This window comes from Citrus clementina, unplaced genomic scaffold, assembly GCF_000493195.1.
Source record: "Citrus clementina cultivar Clemenules unplaced genomic scaffold, Citrus_clementina_v1.0 scaffold_7, whole genome shotgun sequence".
NCBI classification, from domain to species: domain Eukaryota; kingdom Viridiplantae; phylum Streptophyta; class Magnoliopsida; order Sapindales; family Rutaceae; genus Citrus; species Citrus x clementina.
Genome location: NW_006262075.1, coordinates 16,553,326 through 16,564,793, shown reverse-complemented (window position 1 = coordinate 16,564,793; position 11,468 = coordinate 16,553,326). Strand labels below are relative to the sequence as shown.

Sequence of the window (11,468 nt, the reverse complement as noted above, 5' to 3'; positions counted from 1 at the left end):
ATGGGTTACCGATAAATTCCAAAATGGGGCACCGTTTAACAGAAACAGAGAAGGCTAATGTATTTTGCAGGTTACTGGAAATAAACGGCAAACCATTAATTACAAACGGCTAACTGATAAATTTCAGAATGTCATTTTCGTGCTAATCTTTAACTGTTTAGTGAAAACGGATCGCTAACGTTTATCTTGGAAGTCTCTAGAATTTAACGGCGAAAGGGTATGCCTAAACGGCAAACCGTTTATTTGAATTTTGGCCCAATGGTAACTTTAACCAATTCAAACAGTTAACCGTTAACAGCTAACGGCGAACCATTTTCGGGCAGACAATCTGTAACAATTATTTTTCAGCTCCAACTATAAATAAGCTCATTCAAAATCAAACAAGGGTGGATCACAACATTATCATTGAGCTTATATTCGAGAATACAATCTTCAAAGAGCTTTAAACACATTCATTCTTCATCCATTCACACATTGGGCATTGATTTATAATTTTAAATATTGTATGAGAGAAAAACAATTTGTAATCTTATTGTAAAGGTTTATTGATACTTTAGAAGTCAATTGTAAGCATTTGAAGCCTTGGAGGCTTATTTAGTGGAATTCTCAAGCCCGGAAAGGTTGGAGGCGTGGATGTAGGCGAGGTTGGCCGAATCACGTAAAAATCATCGTGTTTGAATCTCTATTCTCTTATCCTTTTTATATTGTGATTGATTTATTTGTTATTGCTTTAAATTAGTTTTGGATTTGCATTGAGTTTTGATCTAGAATTGAATAATTTTTAGAATCTCAATTCACCCTTCCTCTTGGGTTGCATAACTAGAATTTCAATTAATACTAAGACCTACGCTTCAAAAGTTATAGATTTGGACAGTAACCAATTCATATTTTGATTGTGGTTGACATTTCACTTTCTAATTATATTACTTTTATTATTTAATTTTAACTTTTAGGTTTCAACTTTGAACATTACTTAAGTTAAAATTATAAAACAATTAAAAATTTAAAATACTTTTAAAATTATATTCTTAGTGGGATATACAGGACGGGACATGATTTTATAATTGGTCCTCCTCCCATCCCACAAATAAAGGTAGGACTTATTTTTTGTCATTATCCCATCTTCCTTATAATTTAGGATGTAAAAATATGTTTCAATCCTATCACAAGTGGGACGAGATCCCATCCCAACAAAAAAAAATTGTCATCCCTACACTCAGATAATTGGGCAACATTGTAAATGGTGCTAGATTTGTCTCTAAATATGAGCTAAACTATTTAGAACCCACGACTTATCCAAAATTGTGATACAAATATCTTTATTATATCAATTCAATGTTAATATGTTACAAATAATCACATTATCGATTTGATGTGCATTATGGCCAGTATGACATTCTTGATTATTAGTTTGATTTTCAATACACTATGAGATTAACTCCCTCCGCTATCAATATTGCAATTCCTATTTGGATATGTTATCGCAATCCATACATGATTGCATGTAGCATTTAACAGTTCTAAGATATGTTGTATTAGTTTATGATTCTAAGTATTGTCAATTTTAACCATAATGGCTATAAACTGGAGCTATTAGTTATCAAATATAAACTTGTGTTCATGTGATAAAAAAATAACTTATCAAGTATAAGTAAACATTTATCAAATAATTTAGTTGATTTGCTTTCATAATCGATGAAAGCACAACCGTCTCAAGGAACTAACAACAACTCTTTAGATGAGTGAGTCAAATACATCATCACCTACTTCATGAGGTTGAAGGTTTCGAGTCTTCTCGTAAGCACGGGAACATATTAATTTATTATTTTATTTAATGTTATTTATTTAACTCAATTCTTCAATTTTAAATTGTCGAAATAAGTTGGCACGTACATGTATTCAAAAGAAAAAAAAAAGGTCGCGTACATGAACGAGACTGACTTGAAAAATATGGAAAGAACCAGCCCGACCAAAAGCTTGGTTGGGCTTTTGAAGGCCCAGAAGTGGCCCAATAATATGAATTTATTTCAAATACCCTTTCATTTTCTTGGTTATATAGCTCAATTTCACGGGATTAATTCGGTCATTTAAACAGAATTCGGGAACCTATTTGACACAAATGAATAAGATATTTAGCTATTTGAGGAAAAACAAAACAATAGGAATCTATATGTTATTATCCCTCTGTTGAATTTTTCAGTGGTTTTAATTAACTGCTAGGGTTTATCGATCATCTCTCTCACTGTCACTCTCCCTCTCTGTAAGCTTTCTGTTTCTCCGGTAAGGCTCCGTAAAAATGACGAAATTCAGAAAGCTTAATCGGCCGACTGGTCACAGAATGTCCATGCTGAGGTTGCCATTTTTAAATTTTCAGATTTTTTAAAGTGTTTCTGTACTTCTTTTTGAAAAAATAAAAATAAAAAATTGTTGGTGTAACTGCGTGTGTGCAGAACGATGGTCTCGCAGTTGGTGAAGCACGAGCGTATTGAAACCACTGTTGCCAAGGCACTCCCTTTCTTACTTTCTCTGTTTTAGGGTTTTATTTTATTTTTCGATCTTTTAAAATTGATTAATTAATTTAATTCATTAGTCAAATTCTGTTAGAAGTATATTGAGATTATAGGAAGAAAATTGATTGGAAATGTTGAATTATGGGACCCATTTTAAGGCTTTTTTTTGGTTTCATTTTTCCCCAAATTTTGGAGACTGATGTGATATAAATGAGAAATTATGAGAGTGATTTTTTTTCTTTTTTTTATATAAATGATTTGCAGGCAAAAGAAGTTAGGCGACTTGCTGATAATATGGTGCAACTTGGGAAAGAGGTGTGTATAATACGTTAGTTTTTATATTACATTAGAGCATGAAAGCTCAGTGTTAAGATTTTCTTTTGCAATTTGAAAGTTAGAGTTTGTAGGCTGAAAAGAAATTACTTGTAATTAGTGGAAAATGCTTTTTCTTAATTGATATGAATGACAACGTTTTTTGAAGGTAAAGTTATAAGTCGAAGTTTTTTGCAATCTAATTGATGGACTTCTACAGTTTGGTTAGTGGAGCTTAACCCTAATCTGTAGACATGTTGTTACTTTTAAGCTAGCAAAGTTTTGTGGGTGATCCAATGAGCATGTGCATGGATGTTTCTGTAATTTGCTGAACTGTAAGTAGATCTCTCTAATGCAGGAGATTCCTTTGGTATTAGCTTTGGAACTTATCATTTGGAAACTTTATGGGGGAGCATAAATAGTGTGGATGAAATTATGTGTACTCACACCCCATTCATTCCTTTGACTAAAATGAAGAATCTTTAGATTAATATTGAGGCTTAGGGAACCTGGAATTCACAAAGTTCTTCTTTTCAGATTATCAGTCAAGAACAGTCTCGGACTTCGCTTTGCTCGTCCTCTAGTGGCTTCTCAATGGGGATTCTCAATGAGAACCCTACCTTAAGAATTCCCCCACCAGAGGTGAATGAGAGTGAAACCAGCCCTCGCCCCTACTTTGTTAAGCAGGGGCTAGGGTTGCCAATTAAGAAAGTTGTTAAAAGCTATTTACGTGGTTTTTAAGCCATGTTGAGCAAGTCCCAAGTAGTACCCGACTTGGACCATCCTCAATGAGGTTTTGTGTTTAATAGACATGGTCCTAGAATCCGTTTTCTTTTCAGAATTTAAATAGGCTACATGAATACTTATCAGTACTGGGTAAACAATAATCAAATTCCATTTAAAAGGAATTTAGTGGCTATATTCAAGCGTCAAAGTATTAGATGTGAGATTTTGCGAGGAACATTGTCTTATTAGAAGCTGCTAAAGCGCAATTCAGCAATAACTAAAAGTGCATTCGTCTAGGAGCTTTGAAGTTTATCCCTGGTCTTAGAGTGCATTTTTAATCTGGCAAACAATTCTCTCTTTTTACATGTTAAATGGGTTGATGCTTGTTCTAGATTATTTATTTATGCTTTTCTTGTCAAAAGAACGGAATAATGATTTTGAACAGTAACAGGGTTCCCTTTGTGCTGCGAGACGTGCTGCTGCATTTGTTCGTGGGGATGATGTCATTCACAAGCTATTTACAGAATTAGCTTATCGATACAAGTAATTTATCAAGCTGCTGCTTTTCAGTTATTTTATTTTATTTTATTTTTATTAAGGATTATATGCATATTAGTTACATTTTATGTATGTTTGGTTGTGCAGGGATAGAGCTGGTGGATATACAAGACTGCTTAGGAGCCGTATACGAGTTGGTGACGCTGCTCCAATGGCCTATATTGAGTGAGATTTATTTATTTATTAATTCCATTAGCTTAGAGACTGATAAATATGTAGCCTTGCCTTCTTGAACACTTGTTAAATTGCAATTCTTATTGTTCATCTCTGCATTTGCAATGATATTTGCTAACTGTCCAGATAATAGCTTTCAAGAAAGCCTACTCAAAAATGGCTATTGTAATATCATATATCTGTTCCTCTAATTGGGAAGCTTGTAAAATGGAGGATGGAACATTCCTGATACTGTAAGAAAGCTATTCGGTTTTAGAAAATGGCCTTCCTAATGTTTTTTCTATAGGATAACAAAATTATTCGTGATGACGGCTGCTATCTCTTTATCTCTGACATGTGCCTGCATGGTGAACACATTTTCTCTGTACATTGTGTTTAGTAGTGAATTGAGCGAGCAATTGTAATTCTAGTGATCATTCTCAAAATTCATGCACTGATTGATCAATCTTCACTAGGTTGACCATGTATTAAGTCATACATTAACACTTTTGAGCAGGTTTGTTGACCGAGCAAATGAGCTTAGACAATCAAAACCTGCGGTTCCTCAACCACCACCAAGAGCTGCCATGGATCCCTGGACAAGATCCCGGCTTACGAAGAATTTTGCACCCCCAAAACAGGAGAAAAGCTCTGATGCTGAGATATGATGTAGAAGTCATTGTGTTATTTGTATGGCTTGATCTCATTATAATATAGTTTGCGCTTTCCTCCATTCTTTTTTTATGTTAAACCTTCTTTCAATTTAGTGTTCTGAATTAAAATTTTGGAAATGTAGAAATTGCTTGCTCAGTGGTCGCTGCTCTCTGTTATGTGAGGACACGAATAAGAAAGGCCGTAAAATAACAGGTCCAAAGACCAAAGTCTTCCTTTTTCTTCTTCTTGTCTCCTGTTAACTAACGATGGGTAATTGCTGTTTTGGGGAACTGGGCTTAGCTGATCATTGTAGATATATCATGTATGTTATCTGTGCTAGTATGATTGGCAATGATTTTCTTCTTTTTTATGCTGGTAGAGTAATGTCTTTCGGGTCCTTTCCTCATTTTGACAGTTTAAGTTGATTAATGAGTCTGGAAATTTAGTTGTCAAACTCTCAATTTTGTGCCCTTAAATTGTGATGATTTCGAATGAATCTTCGAATTTCCTTTCTGTCGAGCAACATTTTAGTGGGATAAAAATGTGCCTTCGATTTCAAGTTATTTTGCTTATCAACTGTTTGTTGCTCAGTTTAATTCGGCAGTTAACCCAGTGGCTGGCCTCTTAAGCTCGACATAATTATTCCTCAAGTTGTCATTTTAGATTTTTAGTCCATTTTGTTTCTAATACATCCATGCGATTACAGCTCAATTCCTATTATTAGAGATATTATATTATTGAGTATTTTCTAAGCTCACTCAGAAAGGTACACCTTAGATGTCCAATTTGACCAAAAATTGATTGCCAATTATCCAACTGTCAATGTGCTAATTAAATTAAATTAGTTGGCTGAGTTAATCTTTTCATTGGTATTTTTGTCCAAAGTGGTCCAAGTATAATATCGAAATCAGAATAGGATTATATCATTTTCCTCGTGTAACTTGTGCTTTTGGTCACGAGTCTTCAACTTTGCCTTTCGATCTTATTATAAGAGCCATGAAAATGAATGCCTGGGCAGCATGTCTCATGCTTTGCAAATCCCAAATTGCTTTCGGTTACTTTGCTTCCAATACAATGATATACACATTGTCACGTCTATTTATTCAATTTTACCTCTTTCTCCTATACTAGTATACCTAACGGTATTCCCTCTAACCGAAACCAACATATGCACGTAATTATAAATAAAACATATACTCTTTAACAATAACAAAAAAAATTTTGGTTGCCTTTTTTTCCTTCGCTTTTAAGTTTAATAAAATATAAACCAATAGCTCAACATAGAGAATTCTTCAAAATAGGTAAAGAGACTAAGAGAGAATAATTTTAGTAAAATTTAGATGCTCATAAAAAGCGGCGTGTCTACATTATTGAACCCGATCGGTTTCGATTTGGTTCGATTTATTTGATTTTTCTTTGTATTTTTCATTGATTTGATTTGCTTAAACAAAACCCATTTGGTTTGAAATTTGAAATCAAACCCAAACCGATTAGAATAAGCGGAATTGAACTTTTAGTGATAGGTGTTGAAAATTTCTAATTGCTACTTACATCCTAAATTTTCATGTACTGTACGTAATATATTATACGTGCATTCGTTCAATAACTAAAATTTTGAATGTAACTAAGAACTTGAGGTTTTCAAATAGAGTGGAAGATTATAATTGACAGCGATTATATTGTAATCATTCTCTCATAAAAAGTACCGGTTATTCAAACTAGTAATTTTGTATACGCACATAAAATTGCCAATTCATATTTTTTTAAAAAATCAGATATATATATATTTTTATTTTTAATAATATTTATATATCTTGAATGAAAAAACAAAAATGCATGGGGATGGAGTAACAGGGAAGATACGTGGCGATGGGTGCAAGGCTTCGATCGGAAAAGACAGCTCCTACCACTTCTTCCTTATCCAATAAAAAAGCCATGTGACATGTGTGTAGTTATAATTATGCCACGTGTACATTCTCTTGTTTGTTGAACTTGGAAGATTTAATTCGAGTTCTAGTTCTAACTTGAAAGTTAATGTTCATTATTATCATGATTACTTGTTATTATTTTATAATAATTCTTTCAAATCTCTTCTAATAACATTTCATTATCTTAATTTGTTGGCATTTTTTTCTTGAACCTTTGTATTCTCTTTTAAATCTCTTTTCTTGCATGCAAAGAATGAGAAAGAAGAACTAGATGAAGAATATATATATATATGGAACTTAAGTTATTTATTTATTTAATTTAACCCTTGTAATTGTAGATTTGACTAAGCTTAGACACTAATGAATTTTGTTTGGTGAAATAGTTTCTGAAAGGACCCTTGGACCTATATCATTTTATCTTTGGTATTGTTAATACTATTGCTTTTGGTGCAAGAAACTAGAGGATAACCATCTATTTTTCATTAATTAGAAATCACATTTGCGATACTCCCAAAGTGATACAATGTAACCAGCTATACTAATGTAGAAAGCGCTTTTGTTGTTTAAGGAGGTAGAAGGGAAAAGTGCTTTTGCGATAAGGGAGCTTAACTATTTTTACTGGCTGAAATAGCAGTCAGCTACTCAGCTTTGCTTGTGATGGGGGGGATTTCCTGTTTTTTACAACATTTTAATTAAGAGGAATATTTGTTTCTTGCCTCGTGGTAAGTGGAGATGGGACAGTTAATCAATTTTTGCTTCTAGAAATTTATCAATATCCATCATCAACCAACCCAATTGTTTTCATTAACCTAATCTATCAACTACTGTTATAATTAATTACGTGCGAGAAAATGAGATGAAAAAGGGAATAAAAGGTAGAGACAATCAGTTTTTTTTTTTTTTTTTGACATTTCATGATAAATGTGTAATCTAATGCCCCCATCAAAAGTGAAGTTATAGTTCACCAGCAAGTGAGTTGAGAAAATAAAATAAGTAATGAAAGTCAAAACTTTAATAACTCAATTAAGAAAATAATTAATGGGTAATTATAAATTTATGACTTATCTTTAGTAAATATTATCAGTTTTGAGTACAATGAAAACCCAATAATTAATAACTTTTTTTTAATGATGAAGTTGTGGCTTTTGGCTTGTGGGCATAGAAAATTATCAAGCTTACCGTAAAAAAAGGAACTTTTTTTTTTTAAAATTTGAGCTAATCAATTCTTTTTAATTGGATATGGAAACACAACATACTTTTTTAGCTATCATTATGATTCACTTTGGATGATTAGTAAGATACTTCAATCAATGGATCTATAGTCTGACCTATAAATCCCTATAAGTAGGAATGATTTTATTTATTTATTTTTTTAAAATAAAGTATGAAAATGACAACAAGAAAATTGAAACTTGAAAAATAAAATAAAGGTTGTTGGTAAAGAATTACTAAAATGAAACTATCAAATTGAGAATTGAAATAGAAGTAACTCTGTCTATATTGAGTCTTGCTCTCTGCCTCTTTACTGTCTTGCCTCAAACCTTCTCTGCATCCACACACAAATCTCCAATAGAATCATAGGTATGCTCTTCAATCTCCCTCCCTCTTTCAACAGCATGAAAATGTTTTTGTTTGGCCTATTTTTCTTGCTTCTGTTTTCTTTGCTTTGGACTTAAAAATTTTTCTGGGGTTGCTTTAGTTGATGTTAATGTATTACTATTCCATTATTATGTTCTTCACTCAAGTTAGCCAATGCAAAAACTTGTTTCATGTTAGTTTCTTGTTTTTCTTTCTGTACCTTTATTATGCCTGTGCTTTAAGTAACAGCTTGTATTTTTGTTGTGGTGCTCTTTTGTTCATTGTGAATCAGATGGTTCATCTATTCCCTTTCTCTTAGCAATATTTAGTATGAGAGGAGCAGCAATGGGGAATTCTACTGGTTCTGTTGAGGCAAGACACCGGCTATCATCATCAATGTGAGCTCAGCAATTTGCATTCAGTTTACTTACAATCTCCATAAATTTTAGCACCAAGTTACAAATCTATTGATGATACATTATGCACTCACATTGGTTTGGACATGATTTGCATTAACAAGCAACATGTTGTTCCCACATTTCTTCAATTTTTGATTCATTCTGAAATTTGATTGAATCAGTGAAGACATATACAAAAGAAGAATAAAGAAGAGCAAAGTCAAAGGCATCGACAAGCCTTTTCATATCCAAGATAGGGTATCATGCTGCAAATTTCCTCTGTTGAAGCTTGTCTTAGTAATCATTATATGCGGCACATTTTTGACACTCATGTACTCTCCTGAGGTTTACAACAACAATCATCTATCGCATACAAGTTCCCGGTAAGTATATTCACAGCAGACCAGAGATTTTGTTAATACATAAAAGCGTGAAATCTATGCAAAGTGAACAACAACGTTGATTGATTTAATTTCCATCGAATGCAGGCCAAATTTTGTTAAAAGATGGATATGGGGAGGATCAGATTCTCGATATGTTTCAGACTTAGATGTAAACTGGGATGATGTTATGAAAGTTATTGAGAAGCTGAGCGAACAGAATGACTATCAAGGAATTGGCCTTTTAAACTTTAATAAGAGTGAAGTGAATCAATGGAAGCAGCTTATTTCTGATGCCACACATTTTGTGCTGCATCTGGATTATGCCGCGAACAATGTGACTTGGGATTCATTATATCCGGAATGGATTGATGAAGAGGAGGAAGAAGAAGTTCCCGTTTGTCCATCTCTGCCAAAGATTGAAGCCCCGAGAAAACGCATTAATCTTATTGCCGTTAAACTTCCGTGTAGAAATGAAGGGAATTGGTCTAAAGATGTTGCTAGATTACACCTACAGCTTGCAGCAGCTGATCTTGCTGCTTCTGAAAAAGGCGCTTATCCTGTTCACTTGCTTCTGATTACCAAGTGCTTTCCCATACCAAACCTGTTTCCCTGCAAGGAACTCGTGACTCGCGAAGGAAACGCATGGTTGTATAAACCAAACCTGAATGTTTTAAGAGAAAAGCTCCAGCTTCCGGTTGGTTCTTGTGAGCTTGCACTTCCTCTCAGGGATAAAGGTCAGTACTAGTCCAAAGAGTTAAAAAGCCACATTCAGAATACATTTGGTAAATTTAGTCCTCTGATCTTTTTGTGTTATTTAGTCTGATCTTCATAATTTATCAAGGAATAGTCTATTATGCAAAGACTACAATGAAATTTTGCTTTTCTTATCAGAGGTTATACATAAAATTTAGTACATTGTCTTGGAAAACAGATCGGGTCTACTCAGGGAGCGTGCACAGAGAAGCATATGCAACCATTCTCCATTCAGCTCATGTCTATGTCTGTGGAGCCATTGCTGCTGCACAGAGCATCCGCATGTCAGGATCCACCCGGGACCTTGTAATACTTGTTGATGAGACAATCAGTGCCTACCACAGGAGTGGCCTTGAGGCAGCTGGATGGAAAGTCAGGACAATCCAAAGGATCAGGAATCCGAAAGCTGAGAAAGATGCGTACAACGAATGGAACTACAGCAAGTTTCGGTTGTGGGAGTTGACAGACTATGACAAGATCATCTTCATTGATGCAGACTTGCTCATACTGAGAAACATTGATTTCTTATTTGGAATGCCAGAAATTTCGGCTACGGGAAACAATGGCACTATGTTTAACTCTGGTGTCATGGTTATTGAGCCCTCAAGTTGTACCTTCCAGCTTTTGATGGATCACATCAATGAGTTCGAGTCCTACAACGGAGGTGATCAGGGATACTTGAATGAAGTCTTTACATGGTGGCACCGTATTCCAAAGCACATGAACTTCTTGAAGCACTTTTGGTTTGGGGATGAGGAAGAAGTTAAGCAAAAGAAAACTCGACTATTCGGAGCTGACCCTCCAATTCTTTATGTACTCCACTACCTAGGAATGAAGCCATGGTTGTGCTTCCGCGACTACGATTGTAACTGGAACGTTGACATATTCCAAGAGTTTGCTAGCGATGTTGCTCATGCAAAGTGGTGGAGAGTGCATGATGCAATGCCTGAGCAGCTGCAGCAGTTTTGCTTGTTGAGGTCTAAGCAAAAGGCACAACTAGAATTTGACAGGAGGCAAGCTGAAAAGGCTAACTACACAGATGGGCATTACAAGATCAAAGTCGAGGATGGGCGTTTGAAGATATGCATTGACAACCTATGCAAATGGAAGAGCATGTTACGGCACTGGGGCGAAACAAACTGGACAGATGATGAATCTTTTGCCCCAACACCACCTGCACTCACAACTGCATCCCTCTCTGGCTTGTGAGATGCTGTTTCCATTTTTTTCTACTCGGTTTCCTGTTTACATTTACATGAACATTTTTTCACGTTTTGTGAAATGCAAAAACTACTTGGGGGGTAGTAGATTTCGGCACATTTCAATTTCTTCCCAACTTGGCAATTGAAATTTTTTAGTAATCTTGTAAGAGGAAATAGTTCTTGATTTTTCTCTATGCTACATATTTCATTACGTTGAGGGTGAATTGAAAGATCATCTGATACTGCTATGGAAGAAATTTGAAGATAGGCAACACATATGCATAATTTGGAATTAGAGGTACTCTGTCCTTTT

At 34.5% G+C, this 11,468-nt stretch overlaps 2 protein-coding genes across 2 annotated transcripts; both read left to right on the top strand.

The window, feature by feature from the left end:
- Positions 1-2,107: 2,107 nt before the first annotated feature.
- On the top strand, positions 2,108-5,167 carry LOC18036814 (50S ribosomal protein L17). The gene is made up of 6 exons (XM_006427736.2): positions 2,108-2,352; positions 2,451-2,505; positions 2,775-2,825; positions 4,000-4,091; positions 4,194-4,271; positions 4,777-5,167. The coding sequence occupies exons 1-6, from the start codon at positions 2,297-2,299 to the stop codon at positions 4,925-4,927; spliced, it is 483 nt and encodes a 160-aa protein (XP_006427799.1). The 5' UTR covers positions 2,108-2,296; the 3' UTR covers positions 4,928-5,167.
- Positions 5,168-8,353: 3,186 nt separating this feature from the next.
- On the top strand, positions 8,354-11,232 carry LOC18037417 (UDP-glucuronate:xylan alpha-glucuronosyltransferase 1). Its single transcript, XM_024180659.1, has 5 exons — positions 8,354-8,422; positions 8,712-8,817; positions 9,000-9,200; positions 9,306-9,934; positions 10,132-11,232. The coding sequence occupies exons 2-5, from the start codon at positions 8,750-8,752 to the stop codon at positions 11,160-11,162; spliced, it is 1,929 nt and encodes a 642-aa protein (XP_024036427.1). The 5' UTR covers positions 8,354-8,422; positions 8,712-8,749; the 3' UTR covers positions 11,163-11,232.
- Positions 11,233-11,468: the final 236 nt, after the last annotated feature.